The following is a 16,961-nucleotide window of genomic DNA, read 5'->3' as shown; positions in this document are numbered from 1 at the left end:
TCCTCTCCCCTGGACTGGAGAAACTGGTCAGTGGTCACCGGTGTCACTCACAGTGCCAAGGAATATAGAAAAGAAATTGCAGCCTTCTACGGTAAAATTTTATTCAACAAGGCTTATAATTCTGTTGAACGTTGTTTTTTAATAAATACAGATAGGATGAGTGTGAAAAATATAATTATTAGCATCGGATTAATATTTGTTTTTAATTAATTTAACCACATCAGTTTACTAGCCATAATTATCAAGCAACTCTTATTGAAGAAAATGAACTGAAGTTTCCAATAAGCAGTAAATTTACGTAGAAACACTCTTTACTGTATAATTAAGAAGAATTAGGTATAATAAAAACGTAGGATAAAACTACTAAAATGCAAGGAGTGTCTAACAGAGGTGTCAAGGGTTCCAGTCTTTCATGGTCCGGACCCACACAAAAGAAAGATGTTATTACTATTATACCAAATATCACATGTATCTTGGTCCCCTGTTTCCATATGAACGGCTGAACGACTAGTGAAATAATAAGTGGTGAAAATTAAAAAAAAAAGTCAAATTGATTTAGGCAGATGGTTGGTAGGTTGGTTGCTAGGGACGCTGCGGTGTGGTGGAGTGAATGTTATAACTTGGTTCTCTTGTGACTGTCAGTTGGGCACATACAGGTAAATAGTAACCAAACTGTTCTTTGGTAAGCTCACGGGGTTTGATCTAACTACCTCTTATGGTCAAACTTCTTAATTTGGAGAAAGATTTTGTTGTCATGTTTTTAAATGAATACACACAGGCAGTGCTCTCCGATACAAGAGCTTTAGGCTTTACATGTGAGATGAATTGTTTCATTAACACAAATACTTGCAAAGAGGAATGACTTACCTCCTACTGCTGCATAAAATTATTTGGTAAATGTTACTTTTAGTCCTATAATCTTCTAGCGACTCAAAAATATATTTCTCCTGTGTATTTTGCTGTGTTTTGAATAAACTTGACATGCACAAATCAACAGCTATATGGCAAATGAATTTCTGAAGATGACAGCTGGTCACCCGATAATTATTTTTATCCTTTTCACCACTGAGCGGCTCGTTAGTCGCTTGGGTGGAATGTCAAGGTTAATTTCCTAACCAAAACTTTCGACGCCATATCTTATTTATTATGCATTTGCGACGGAAATATCATAGAAGAAAATTGTCTCGGAGTTTTCTGTAGATTTCACATATGTTGTCAGATGTATCATAAAGAATTATAGGACTAAAGTTAACAAATATCTTTAATCTAACCTAACCTAACCTCATCTGACCTCACCTGACCTAACCTCACCTCACCTCACCTAATAATCTAAATACTGTATCATGTAGACCTCATGCTATAGTAGTCCAGTACCGTATACCATAAAATGTAACGAATGTAACAATAATATTATAAAACATATTTCTCCCATTTTGTGAGATTTTCACAAGGAGAGAAAACCTGTATCTTCTGTAGAAAAATGTGCTCAAGTTGCTGGTTAATGTGCACAACTGTCTCTAGTATTACCCTATATTTTACACTAGGTGCTGCTCAAAACTGATTTTTGTTATACATACTGTAAAACCCAACATCATGATGCACCATAGAAAGCTATAACTCAATGACCTGCACCCCATGTGTAGGCTCTTGAATGAACTTGAACATATGCCAGTATTGATCAAGTCTGGTTTTAAAGGAACTCACACTCGGTGCTTCCACAACATTTACTGGTAGGTTATTCCAAGAGTTCCCAAATTTGAACTCCAAAAAAGTTAGCTTTGACAGTTTTCTTTTCTTGTGGCTACATAAATTTACAATAATTTGTGATGATAAGTGAACAGGATATCAAGAATATTTTAATAAACAACGCTTATAACTCCCATAACATTCCAAGACAATTAGAGTCTATTCCGATGACTCCTTTAGAGGGCAGTGGCACATTTTGCTGAGGGACCCCTGCCCTCTAAAGAGTTAAGGATCACCATCAGTTTTTCTCTCTAAAGTTAACCATTATTGTTCCAGAGGGATAGTTACTCTCCAGTGGCTCTCCAGTATACATAAGGATGAAGTTCCCTTTCATCTAATGCCAAGGTGTTTTTTTATGCCTTACTGACCTCTCAAGCAGTGACATAAAAGCTTATGTACCTGTATACACTACTCTCCCCAGCTTCTTAATTTTTTTTTTTTTATACTTAAAAGATTTCCCATTTTAATTGTTTTTGTTTAAATATTGTACTGTAGTCATATACTGTACAGTAGCTACAGTACTATACAGTAGTACAGTATAATGCATGTATATATTTTTTAGACCAGTGCTCTAAATGTTTTCTTCTAATTATGCAAATTCAGGAGACTAACTTTCTATATCACTTTGATGTGGTACATGATAAGATGTTTTACTTTCTCTTTGGCAGAGAGTGAGTGAAAATGAGGGTGGAGAAGCCAGTTATGAGGTATTTGCCTGCTGACTGGCACCGCAACAATGATGCACTCCGCCAGGCCTCTCATGACACCCGTACCACTTCCCACAATTTCCGCCACCAGTCACACCACCTTCGGGACCAGGTACAGTGACACAGTGTTATGAATTACCACAAAATGTGCATCAATTGAGGTGACAACTATGATTAGTTACAGTACTTTACTTTTATCCTCTTCACCACTGATTGGCTCTTTAGCCGCTTGGGCGATCGGTCAGGTCTCTGTTACGCACCGTTGGCAAGTACTGGGCATGCAGCCAACAAACTCAATACTCTTGTTCTTTCACAAACTTTTGTTTTACAAATCACCACTATTAGAAGATGTACCAAGTGAGATAATTACAAAACTATAGTTTCCTTTTTTTATCCACTTCATCCCTGGTTATGTTACTAGCTAGCCAGATGGTTGATCTGTTCTATGTTATGTGCTCTTGTCAAGTACTTTAATTAAAATACTGCAATGATTTTATATGTGTTTCAACATTGGACACATGTGGATGTAAAGGAAACAAGTTTTTTCTAAAAAAAAAATTCAAACCCAAATATTAGCCACATGTCTCTTATAAACTATTACTCTCAAAAATGCATAATAAAATATAATTCAGGAAGTGATATAATAAACTGTGTTGACAGACAAGGAACAAAACATGCTGGGATTGTGAGGACAATACTACTCGTCTCCACGACCGTGTGTATGAGCTACAGCGAGTCACTGATGATCTGCAGCGATCCCTCAAACAGGTCAGCATATGGTACTGTACATGCATTTACAGTTATAACATTTAGTTCTAGATATTGTACAAGAAAAGTAATGAAGTTTTATTCCATAATTTTAGTACAGTTCCATGCTTCCTTACATCTGCAACTGCAGTGAAAACTAACCTAAGAAAATATGAAAATCCGGTTTTAGGTGAACGATGAGATTTCCAAACTGGAGAATGCCAAGGAGACAGCTGAAGCTGAGCTGGAGGCACATGTGTATCCCCTCAACACTGCCCTCGAGTGTCTCACAATACGAGAACGACGCAGGGAAGGTGACCTGGTCAAGGATGATCCTGAGGTACTGTGAATTTTAGAGTAGCCATTGCTGCTATGTGTGACATGTGTTTCAGTTGTAGACAGGGGATAACATTATAATATTGAAATATTAGCATTTTGGAGCAAAAGACCAAATTCCATTGCTAGTTATTGACATTGCAACCTTTATGGCATTCAAATATCTTAACATTAACTCCTTCATATGGCAGACAATAAGATTATCATTATGAAAAAGGGACAATAACATACTGGAGGAGACCCAACCTAACTTAATCTAGCTGACCAAACCTTATCATCACCACCACCACCACCATTCACAGCTATTTTCCTTGCTTGCTTGGGTTAGCTGTGATTACTTGATGGCATGGCATCCAAATTGCCATCAGGCAGATTTGAAGCAAGTTTTATGGCAGTTTGCCCTCCTAACTTTACAGAATTAAAACTGAACATTATTTGTAGGATTTCCAGGCACCCTTTTAGCTGGCATGGCAGGGTTGCAACTTCTTAAAATAATTAAAGAACACCCATTTACCTTTCAAACTTCTGATCGTCTAAATTAACCTTAAATAATGCACAGTTGTTGCCACTTACAAGCTACACAGACTGGTGGCTTCGAAATTCCTAACTTCCCTTCAAGACTTTGGTAAACTTTTATCTATGTATGACAGATCCAGCTACAGCAGGAGGTGAGGCTATTGGAGAAGTCACGGGCCAACTTGGAGAAGGTGGTGCTGGAGGCTGTCTCTCACCTCAGGGTTCTACATGATGCCAAACAACGACTTCAAGATGACCTCAAAGATAAGGTAGAAAAGTTGTACAGTGATTCTTATTGATAATAGGTTTAAGGTAGGTAATGGTAGGCTTAGTCAGTCTAGGAGATCTGTATTAAATTCTTGTTGATGGAAGGTCAAGTTAATGCTTGGTTAGGTTTGTTTGTGCTCATTATTCTGAACTGTGTTTTTGTTTTATGTTGTCCTGAATTATGGGTTATATTACTCTTCCATAGTTTATGTTGCTGATGATATATACTTACCTTCTCATGATGGTGTTATAAGCAGTTATATATTGTAAATTTATAAGCAAGGACAGTTTCATAATCACTGTGAAACCTGCAAACATCTTTACAGGGTATATATTTAGGGTTATTCTGTTCTTGTACATAGGCACCTCGTAGTTAATATTATGTTATGCTATGATATGACCATAGTCTTGGGTGAGACAACCACCAACTCAACCACACTATTGACTAATAACTATGCACAGAACAGTACTAGCTTCTGCCCCCACACAGCTACCAACTCTACCACCGCCATCAACAATAACCACCTACCAGCTCTTACCTTCTAACTGCCATCAACAACAAAATTTTTCCATTTTCTACTCACACAATGATTTCTTCTACCAATACCTTCAGTAATAACACCTATCAGCATAACCTCCAGTAGTCAGCAATACCACTAACTTCATTAACTACCATCTTCCAGCTCATGGCCAGAGTAGTTTCAAATATAGTTTGCAGTTCTGTATTTCATATTGATGTTTTTCCCAAGCTCTACATTATAATGTTGATGCCTCTAATGAAGACATAATCATTTTGCAGAGAGCTGCACTACAGGTTGACGGAACACAGACAGCCCTCACCGTGTACTCCCCACAGATATCCTTCAAGCCTGACCCCTTACGAGTCCCTAAAGGTCAGTGAGGCAGGGTCAGTACTTAGGCCAACAAGGTCTTATAAACTCTGGTGGTCCATCATTCAAGAATGCTTCAAATTCTCACGAATCAGAAAGATAAACATTTATCTATAACTGGGAATAATAGATTGAGTCAAGATTTAGAGTTTCCATGCAGTTTTAACACAATTTTGGGCATCCAACTGGTTCATCAATGAACCAGTTGGATGCATTTTCTTAACTCCAGTTTTGGGAAAATTTTATATACGGTACAGTACCGTAAAATCTTTTGAGAATTCAGCCCCAAGACAGTGACTTTAACATATAGTACTGGGTGATTACAAATGGTTGTGAAAAAGAAAGTAACAAAGCTACATTGAAGAACAAAATATACTGATGAAGAGGACCTCAAAAAGTTTTATTTACAAGCTATAGAATTTCAATATGAGCTACTTTTGTGGCTCTGCAAACATCAATACTGCACTGTATTCTGATGCCCTCTATACATTTTGTAGCATATCATAGTGAAATTTTCAAACAGCCTCACCTATCCTTTCCTTCAAATTTGCCACAGTTGCTGGCTTTGGTGGAACAAGAACTTCATTTTTGACATACAGTAGCTCCATTTTAAAAAGTCAAAGGGGCTTAGATTGGGTGAAAGACCTGGCTAAGTAATGAACCCCCACACCCGATTCAACAGTCAGTCAATTACGCCATATTAAACTTCTACCTTCCTTCTGATTGTAGCTTTGTTAGTTTTTCAGAATGTTTAAAATTAGGAAGATTATTTGTAATTCCCCAATCACTATGATTGCCTGTAAGTGACCCTACTGTATTATGCTGGAGAGAATAAGTAGAGAAAGACTTTCAACTATGTACTGTACAGTGCAGTACTGTACTGTGTTTAAGAGATCATCAAATAAAACATTAACGTCAAGTGCATCACTGGTGTAGGGACCATCCTGCCTGCTGATTGGCTGGACCACTCACTGAAGAACATGGCAGTGACAGAGGCAGCCATCCGGGACTCCCAGACCCTGCGAGACAATATGTGTGTTACTATACAGGTACAGTAAATCTCTACGAATCTAATTGATCTTTACCATTAATTTACTTTTTCTTCACCACTTGTCAGCTTACTAGTTAGTTGGACTATTTTATGTTACACACTGTTGGAAAGTGCTCGACATATAAGGGGTCTTCAATGTAGCTGAACATGTTCCAGTGTTGGTGAAGTCAGGATTTAAATGAGGTCACACACTAAAGAAGTTAGCCCTAACAGTTTCTATACTGAGAGCTTCTTTACCATGAGGCTGTGACCTTGAATGTGGTGGCCATCCACAAACTTCAGATGTGTATTCTTTAGGCACTAAATCTAATTTCACAGTTATTCCATGGAGTTGTCACTTTTCCACCAGCTAACACAGCTGCCTATTCCTGCAGCAATCAGGTACAGTACTGTAATGTACTGTATGTGTACACAAATGAGCTGTGTAAATTGTTTATTTCTTTTGCATTTACTGTACAGTACACAATTTATTTATTTGGTATCTTACAAATTATTCTTTTTGACATTAATTCAATAATTCAGAACAGTACAAATGTCAGTATGTATGTAACTTGCCTATAGTTAAGATGCAGGCACACACAAGCAGTGTCATGAGAGTGGGAGCACAACCCTTGGTAGCAGCAACTTGAATATGTACAGTATTCCAAAATATTGTGAGGATTGTTGAATACAGTATAGTCATGAGGACCAAAAGTTTTTCTAAGGCCGTAGAGTAAAGTTGAATTCATGTATAGTACTGTACTGTACTCATGGACAAGAATATTTAGTGACACTAATGTTGCATTAAGTATCCAAAGGATTAAGTTAGTGTTTTGCAAGCTGTGGGTCACAGTAAAACAGGAACAGTGTACTGTACTGTACAGTGGTCCCTCGGTTAACGAGCACAATCCGTTCCAGCAGGTTGCTCGTTAACCAAAAAACTCGTTAACCGAAACCATTGTTTCAATGGGTTTTTGGGTAATTGGTTCCAGCTCGCCGAAAATTGCCTAAATTCAACAAAAAAGGCAGAAAAGTACACTTACTTTGAGGTGTATATAGAAGGCTCCTGGATGATGATGATGATGATGGGAATTATAATGGGGGTGGAGGAGAAGGAAGAAGAGAAGGCATTGGGGTGGAAGATAAGTCACCCCATGGTGCTATTTCACCCATAAAATTTTAGTTCTCTTGGTGTAATTCAAGATTATTTTCTTTAAATCAACACTGCACTGCATTACATATTGTCAATATGTAAAATAAATTTCAAAATGACCAATAGTTTGCTTGGAAACACAGAAAAAAAGCGTTTAGTTGAAGAGAGTCTCAAGCAATATGTTACCTCCACTGAAAGAAGAGAGAGACTAACGCCTGTTTGTGTGTTAACAGGCTGGATGGCGCTCCAGAAACTAGTTTCCTTACCTTCAGTTATGTTCAATAATTGTTAAAATGACTAAAAAAATTTAATATTAAACTTTTAAAATTATTGAATAGTATAAACTTCTTGATATTTACTAAAATAGTAAGGAATTTAAGCCCTAAAACCGATTACTGTATTGGCGGACTAATACTACAGCTGGTGGACCGCCAAATGCAAGCGAAAACATGTTGAGGTCAGCTTGTAAAAAACTCGTTAATCGAGGGATTGCTCGTTAACCGAAGTTAAGAATCTTATGGAAGGTAAATCGTTAACTGAGGCGCTCGTTAACTGAGGGATCACTGTATACTGTATCATGGTACTGTATCTATTTTCTCTCAAAAGAATTATCTAGGCTCTAGACACACAAATAAATATTCTAAGTGAGTTACACCCATTTGGAATTCTGACACTACTGTACTGTACTGTAATTATTATTATTTTTGTTTTGTTTTGCAAGATTATGAATTTTCAACCTTGTTTAAAGGCACGAATCGGAATCTCAGAAACACTCCGAAAAAAGAGAGATGATTCATGAACAAGTGGAAACTACTCAGAATTGATTATTAATGGTAAATTTGTTGGTGAAGACAGTGCGACGTGAGGATGAGGCACAACAGACGGCAACAGACTACTCAGTTCGTCGTCGTCTGCATCAGGAGACTCGTGCTAGAGATGAACTGCAGTGGCAGAAGGACTGTCTCTTGGAGGAGATACGTGCACAGGAGAAAGAAGTAAGATAATTTTACAAACAATCTAGTGATTTATAATCCTTAACAGTGCAGAAATTGTACAGTATCTAGGTGATATTTTATGCAAATTCATAATGCAGAAATGTTAGGGAAGATATGTACCCAAGAGAAGGGAGTAAGATCTCCCTCTCTTATGATTATGAGCTGAAAAAAGGTCATGTAAATGAAAGAGAAAGATTAAGTTGTGTTGGAAACGAAGCCTATTAATTAAAACAAAACTTTCTTGCTTAATTTCTTGATATGCTGATGCTGGATCTTGAAATACTAATTATTTCCAGTTTATACAAGTACAGTATCACTTACCGTATATACTCGTCTATAACCCCCCTTCGTATATAGGTCGACCCCGATTTTATGACCAAGAAATCGTTAATTTATGATATTCCTCGTTTATAGGTCGACCCAAGTTTTTGAGGGTAATGGAACAACAAAACCTTCAGAAAAACTCTACGTCCTATAAACTTGTTTACCATTTATTATTACGACACTTTACACTGAAACGCAGGTAGTTTCAACAAAAATATTGTATATTTCCATTCAAGTATTTATTCAAGTCAATTAGGAGGGAATATTATTGTAATACAACAGTTTTTTAACTAAACCATTCGAAAAGCGATTACGGTAACATCTTTTGAACGAAAGAAAGCGAGTCATTGTTTTCGTCACGATTTTATCCCACTTTCCACTGTAATACGTACGTCATTTCAGGAAAAAATGTTACATTTCCGTGAATGTAGTATATCAAGCACAGTATGAATAGAATATCATTGTAATATAACAGAATTTTAACCGAAAACTATTAAAAAAACGAATAACATCTCAAGAACATCGGAAGCTTAGGTGAAGTCTTTTGTTTTCGTCATGTATTTTATCCTATTTTACATTGAAATACATCACGTTTCAGCAAAACTACTATTTATTTCCGAGAATATATTCATTCAGGCACAGTTTAGGTAAAATATACGTGTGATGTAATAGTTTTTTAACTGAAAACGATTCGAAAAACACGTTCCCTCTAGCCCTGTTCAAGGAGAGGACTGGGAGAAGCTGTTTGGTGCTGCAGACGATGACAAGGAAAATGATTTTGATGGATTTTAATGAAAATATTCAGAAATATGGTATCGTAATATTTATTCAAGTCAATTAGGATATTATTGTAATACAATACAACAGTTTTTTAACTAAACCATTCGAAAAGTGATTACGGTAACATCTTTTGAACGAAACAAAGCGAAAGTTATTGTTTTCATCACAATTTTATCCCACTTTCCACTGTAATACGTATGTCATTTCAGCAAAAAATATTACATTTCCGTGAATGTATTATATCAACCACAGTATGAATAGAATATCACTAATATAACAGTATTTTAACCGAAAACTATTAAAAATACGAGTAACATATCTTGAACATCGGAAGGTTAGGTAAAGTCTTTTGTTTTCTGCATGTAGTTTATCCTAATTTACATTGAAATACATCACGTTTCAGCAAAACTACTATTTATTTCTGAGAATATGGAAATGTAATATTTTTGCTGAAATGACGTACGTATTATAGTGGAAAGTGGGATAAAATCGTGACAAAAACAATGACTCGCTTTCTTTCGTTCACAAGATGTTACCGTAATCGCCTTTTGAATGGTTTTCAGTTAAAAACTGTTATATTACAATAATATTCTATCCTAATTCACTTGTGATGTAAAAGTTTTTTAACTGAAAACGATTCGAAAAACACGTGTACCGTCAGCTGATACGGCAGAGCCCTGGTCGTGGAGGCTTTGTGTTTGCATCGGCCCTTCTTAAGCAGCTTTTAATTTTAGCGTACGTTGAAATTGTGTTTACCGGTGTATTCTTATTTTCTTGCTTCTTATTTTCCAGAAATATGACAAGTTTTTATATAATACAATGTTACGGTACTTTTAATTTACAAGTATTCATTTTTAAAAATACAGAAGACACCAAACAAATACTAGTACGGATATTTGCGTGACTCTCCCGCCAAAAAAGACCCAACAGCTGGTACTCTCTCCCTCAGCCCTACCAAAAATAGCCCAACATCTTTCTTGTTTATTCTCTTCCAATTTCTCACTTTAACTGGTATTTTTTACTTCATATTGCCTACATCAGATAAACTACAGTAATTGAGGTTAGATATTGTTATAAATTTGATTACCGGGTCCTGGCAGGTACCGTTAGAACCACCTGACCCTACCAACAGTGTTGCAAGTCAGACAGCATTTTTTTTTTTCACATTTTTGGTGTCTCCATTTGTTAATTTTTTTTCTGTGGGGTTTGCACAATAGTATACTGTTTTACCTACAGTATTGTAAAACGATTTGAGAAAAGAAATACTCGGTAACTTAAAATTTTAAAAGGAAAATTTTGAAACTGGCAACTGTGTAGATGACCTGACTCACATCATATTGATGTTTCAAATTTAATTAACAAAAATTTATGTATCTATAAATAAACTTTTAAAAATGAATACTTTATGTTTTACATACTCCTGTGCATACCATACCATGCATTTGGCTACTTTGGGCTTGCTATGATGACGCAAGAGATCTGCCCTGGCAACTGTACCGACACTCACAGCGGGTGGTGCGTTGGTGCATCGTTTCCATTGTTTACTGGTAGTTACTGGTAAATTTTTTTCAACCTAACGAAACTATTACCCGTATAGAGGTCGACCCCCAACTTTTTGCCCAAAAATTTGGTCTTAAGAACTCGTGCTATACACGGGTATATACGGTATTTGATAAAATGCCTTTTTTTCAGATATAATAATATACAATATGCATAAGAACCTTGACTTCATAGTGTTTATATCATGCCTAAATCTCTGAACACTGTTTTTCCTGGAGAATAATGCAGTTTTATATACATACATATAAACATACACTGTATAATGATAAAAAAATAAGATGAAAAACACAGATGTGTGCAAAAGTTGTGATATAATGATATTTTTATAGTTAAGGTGACAGTACAGTCATCAGTAAGTACTGTATGATGTTGTAGAAAATGCACTTGTGAGGCCCATAGTACACATGTGCCCTTCTGGTAGGTACTTGGTCATTCTGAGTGCCTGAGCAGATGAGCTGAGTGCTTCTTTATGTCAAGTCAGGCACCGAAGTGTGACTGTTCATCACCAGTGTATGATTTTGCCACAACTGCCTCATTTTTTTGAGAAAGTAAAAGATCATTTAGTTGTTTGTAACTTGATGCTGTATAAGAATTGTAAAGCAGATATTTGGGGGACTGATACGATGAGATGGCTGATAAGACTGGTATTTGGAAGTAAATGATCAGATAAAGTTGAGGTGAATAGAGGCATATAATGTAGTGATATGGATGAAACAGCACAACACATACAGTAGTTTAGGGACAACACAAAGCTACTTGGTTGTGTCTTATGTACCCATGTTGTTGTAAAGAAAACTATCCCATACTGGTGATGGATATATAGTAATCTCATCACTCTTAGATCTTAGACCTGGAGGAGCAGCTGCGAGCATCATCGTTACCCTTGAAGGTGGCTCAAACACGGCTTGAGGGACGGACGCAGCGGGTGAGGAATGACCTGGTGAGAGATGCCCCACAAGATGGTCTCATGGCTGAGGTACAGCATCTGACAGAGACTCGCAGGCTCTTACGTGATAGCCTGGCCCGTGCCCTGTAAGTTTCAGGGCAGTGAACACTTTCTTAAATCTAAACTATGATGAAAGTTTCAGTATAATGTTGATGCTTGCATTGCTATGAATCACTTGAAGTGTGAAATATTTTTGTTGCATTGAGTTGGATATGAGCACTGTCTCATGTACCACCTGCATCTCATTCACATCTTTCATTGGAGATAATGACTGTTTTAATGTGACAGGTATATAAAATTTATGAATCATGTTTATCATACAGTACTGTACTTAAATATCACAGAAGACAAAATGCTCACAAGGTATACTCTTCTGTTTGTGAAGAAAGAAATTATAATGTTTCCAATATGCTGAAGATGCAGTACAGCATAATCCTTTCCTTTAATACAGTGACCCCTCGTTTAACGAACACCTCGGTTAACGTAATTTCGATTAACGAACTGCCTTCCATAAGGATCTTCAATTCCGTTAACGAAAAAAATTCGATTCACGAAGTTCTTACGTAACCGACCTCAACATGTTTTCGCTTGCACTGACCAGGCAACCAGCTTTAGTATCAGTCCGCCAATACATTAATCGGATCTAGGGCTTAAATTCCTTACTATTTTAGTAAATATCAAGAAGTTTATACTATTCAATAATTTTAAAGTTTAATATTCAATTTTTAGTCATTTTAACAATTATTGAACATAATTGAAGGTAAAGTGACTAGTTTAATGTGCGGCATCCAGCCTCTTAACACAGCAAACAGGAGTTACTGTCTCTCTCTGTTTTCACTGGAGGTAACATCTTGCTTGAGACTCTCTTCAACTAAACGCTTTTTTCTGTGTTTCCAAGCAAATTATTGGTCATTTTGAAATATATTTTACATATTGACAATATATAATGCAGTGCAGTGTTGATTTAAAGAAAATAATCTTGAATTACACCAAGAGAGCTAAAATTTTATGGGTGAAATGGCGCCATGGGGTGACTTCTCTTCCACCCCAATGCCTTCTCTTCTTCCTTCTCCTCCACCCCCATTCTAAATCCCATCATCATCATCATCCAGGAGCCTTCTACATACACACCTCAAAGTAAGTGAACTTTTCTACCATTTTTGTTGAATTTAGGAAATTTTCGGTGAGCTGGAACCAATTACCCAACAACCCATTGAAACAATGGTTTCACTTAACGAACTTTTCGGTTAACGAACGACCTTCTGGAACGGATTGAGTTCGTTAACGGAGGGGTCACTGTAATTAATATTCAGTCAATTAGACCAAAGACAGCTTACAAAGTCATTCAAAGCTTGTTTCCAGTATTGGTAGTCCTTATGCCAGCAGCATTTTGTGGTTTGATAATTCTCGTTTTGCTGAAGAAGCTTAATTGATGTAGAATCTTCGTTCCAATGGGTTTAAAAATGCTGCCATTAGGCAACATTATGTACTATACCCAAACTGTGCTGAGCATGATTCTGGGTGTTATAATCATGATAAAGATATATAGACTGCCGGATAATACATTATTCAAAAGCCACAAAACAATATGCTCTGACTAGTCACTTCATCAGATTTTCAAATATATTATAAAAACATGAAACATTTTCTTAGATTTAGGACACCTCTAAAGTACAGTACTCCCTCTGTATCGACGGATTTTTTATCGACGGTTTCGATTATCGACGGATTTTTATTTTGGCTTTATTTGAACTCTGCGGGCCTTGTTTGTACTTTCGCCGCTAGGCGGCACTAGTGGCGTGACTAGCGTCTACCCGCGGCCCGCCTTCCCTGAACACAGACATCAGCCAAGCCGCATGGGCAACAGTCTTTGATTTTCAACTTTTGCTGGTGGTTCATCACATCAACTTATATCACCATGCCTCCCAAACGACCTGCTGCTCCCTCTGGATCTACACCTAAGAGGGCAAGACGAGTGCTGACGCTGAATGAGAAGAATGAAGTGCTGAAACAACTCGACAGCGGTATGAGCTACGCAGCTGTTGGCCGCCACTTTGGGCTCAACGAATCCAGTGCGCGTGGAATTAAACGACGTGCAAAGGATCTGAAGCACGCTTTAGCTTCAAGTGCACCAGTGACATCAAAAGTGACAAGCCATGTGCGTGATGATGCCCTCATTAAAATGGAAAAAGCACTGAACATTTGGATAGAGGACCTAAACCGCCGCCGCATACCACTTGACTCGAAATTTATTAGGCAGAAAGCTAAGGAACTTTATGATAAGTTTTCTAAAGGTGAAGATCATGGTGTTGGTGATGGTGATGGTGATGATCAGGGTGATGGTGATAATGAGGGTGATGGTGATAATCAGGGTGATGGTGACAATTTGAAAAAATTTGCAGCTAGCAAAGGATGGTTCGAGAAATTCAGACATCGTTATGGGCTGCATAATATAAAAGTGACTGGCGAAGCAGCATCAGCAGACACTGTGGCAGGGGAAGCATACCCTGCAGAGTTTGCTAACCACATAGAACAAAAGGGTTATAGGCCGGAACAAGTTTTTAATGCTGATGAGTCAGGCCTATGGTGGAAGAAGATGCCACGCCGAACCTACATCTCTAAAGAGGAAAAAAGTGCCCCTGGATTTAAAGTTGCGAAGGACCGAGTGACAGTGATGCTATGTGGGAATGCGGCAGGGCATATGATTAAGCCCATGTTGTTATACACTGCCGGCACCTCACAACAACAAGACGCAGTACCTGCCCACACCCCTCAAGAAGATGCAGACCTTGACTCATCATACTCATCTGACTGGTCAGGCTTTTAATAAGCCTCAATCATCACACTTGTATATACTGTACACTGTATTGTTTACTGTAAGGACCGATGTTCACTTCAATAAATGAAATCGTAAGTTTGCTAGTATTTTTGTCCACTTATTATATTATTATTTATACACTATTATTTAAGGTTATGTGTAAAGGAAACGCATTAATGCTTAAAGGTACATTTATTCAACATATGCTAATAATAGTTAGAAAAATTACGTAACCATCACGGTATCGACGGCCGTCTACAGAACGTAACCCCCGTCGATAAAGAGGGAGTACTGTTCCTTAATGTTATTGGTAAGTCTAATATGAGGCAGAATCCCAATAAATCTTCAGTGATCAGACATATCAGAACAAAATTAGGATTGAAGGCTAATCTGTCTGATGTTCAATCCTACAGAGATACACTTCATGCCCTACAGCGCCACTTACGTACAGTAGATGTGGACTTGGGCCGCAAGAGCCTCTCCGTCACCCTGGAGAAGAAGGTGCAAGGCTCACGTCAGGCCCTCAAGGATCGCAAACCATCTGAGACGCTCACACACACTAACCTCACTCTCACAGGCTCTCTCAGGGCACACCCAACACATATACTCTAAGTGGAGAGAGAGAATGGTCTTAAGTCTCCCAGTTCAGCCAAAATTATCCAGATATTTTAGCTGGAATAATAATGAAAGAAAAACATCCAAATTTTCAAGGAATCCTGCCTATGACTGTATAAGACAAAGAGAGAATTGGATCTTACAATTTCAAGCTACAAGTACAGTACTCTCTTTGATTTTTCTCCTACTAGCAAGCAACTTCACTTTGATACCTCCAAGAAGTAATTTTTGTTGAACAGAATCTGAACTAGGCCACTTTTATCCAGCACGGCACAATTTGTTGGGGCATCTTTATTATAGGATTCTGTTCTCTTTATTTTGTTTGAGTCATTTAATGTTCTCCACTTACTCTTTGTCTCTTTCTTACTCTTCCTCTTTGTACCAACACAGAGTTTATTGTGTCAGGTAATGAGATAGGGAAGAGAAAGTCTAGGTTGTGTGGTGTATGGATAATGAAAATAATTGCATTACTGTATGCATAATACTGTAGGTGATAGGGAAGAAAGTGTTTTGGCACTGGAAGGAGTTTAGAACTTATCCAGTTTAGCACTTACATTTGGAACATTCAACAAAATGGGTTCACTCAGTAACATTTCATAATACTATATTCTGCACAAATTTAATTGGTTAAATAGATTAGATGTATGTCATTGGATGTTTTATGTAGTTGGCAATTGTGGTCGCTTACATACAGGGTATTTTAATTTTACCCCAAATGCAGGTCACTATTTTTTGTTTTGTGTTTGTTGATTATTCATAGTTGAAGATATTTTACAACTTAATACTGTTGTATACTGTTTTATAAATTTTCCTTGATTGTCTTCAATTTGCATATAATTAACCTAGAATTGGGTCTCTGCTTTCTTCTTTATATGTGAAAAATTATCTGTTAATCCCTTAAGGATTTGGACAAGTATTATCATCCAGTAAGAAACATTCTGGGTTTAAACGAGTATAAGCTTCCCTCCCTAAATCACCCTTAATTTGTTCTTGAATGTTCGAAAACCATATACAGATATTGTTGTTGAAGTGTTTGGCATCTCTCCACTCTACCCTACTGTCTTCAGTTCTCCCATACACACCCTTAGTAAGCCTTGTGTTGTTGTGGATCTAAAGTGTATGCATGTGTCAAATGGCGGGCTTCCATTAATGGAGAAGAATGCGTGTGTTGCCACTGGTACGAAAGAAACCCATAAGAGGTGTGGAAAACTATTTCAGTGTTCATTATATATATATATATATATATATATATATATATATATATATATATATATATATATATATATATATATATATATATATATATATATATATATATATATATATATATATATATATATATTGTATATAGAAAAGTAAAATGTGATACAAAACTATAAAAAAAAAGTGTGAGGATGTATTCTGATAGGGAGATATAAGCAAGCATACAGGAGGCAGCTTGAGGGAATTCCTGCGCCATTAGGATGTCATGGAACTTTTCATCACATTGCTGGACGTTAAAATGATGTGAGTATGCAATATTTTGGTGATT

The 16,961-nt window shown here is 37.0% G+C and overlaps 1 protein-coding gene across 2 annotated transcripts; it reads left to right on the top strand.

The window, feature by feature from the left end:
* The first annotated feature begins 6 nt into the window (after positions 1 to 6).
* LOC121874183 (tektin-2-like) lies at positions 7 to 16,251 on the top strand. Of its 2 annotated transcripts, none has more exons than XM_042378176.1 (10): positions 7 to 91; positions 2,415 to 2,565; positions 3,114 to 3,221; positions 3,391 to 3,540; positions 4,187 to 4,321; positions 5,119 to 5,212; positions 6,146 to 6,258; positions 8,244 to 8,387; positions 11,893 to 12,083; positions 15,229 to 16,251. In XM_042378176.1, exons 2-10 carry the CDS (start codon positions 2,428 to 2,430, stop codon positions 15,425 to 15,427), a joined length of 1,272 nt encoding a protein of 423 aa, XP_042234110.1. In that variant the 5' UTR covers positions 7 to 91; positions 2,415 to 2,427; the 3' UTR covers positions 15,428 to 16,251. The 2 variants fall into 2 exon arrangements, with proteins under 2 accessions (XP_042234110.1, XP_042234109.1); XM_042378175.1 differs by lacking the exon at positions 7 to 91 and adding an exon at positions 557 to 656.
* Positions 16,252 to 16,961: the final 710 nt, after the last annotated feature.

Source organism: Homarus americanus, unplaced genomic scaffold (assembly GCF_018991925.1).
Source record: "Homarus americanus isolate GMGI-L3 unplaced genomic scaffold, GMGI_Hamer_2.0 scaffold49667, whole genome shotgun sequence".
In the NCBI taxonomy this organism is placed as follows: domain Eukaryota; kingdom Metazoa; phylum Arthropoda; class Malacostraca; order Decapoda; family Nephropidae; genus Homarus; species Homarus americanus.
The sequence above is the reverse complement of the archived record's forward strand: the minus strand, read 5'-3'. Positions and strand labels throughout refer to the sequence as shown.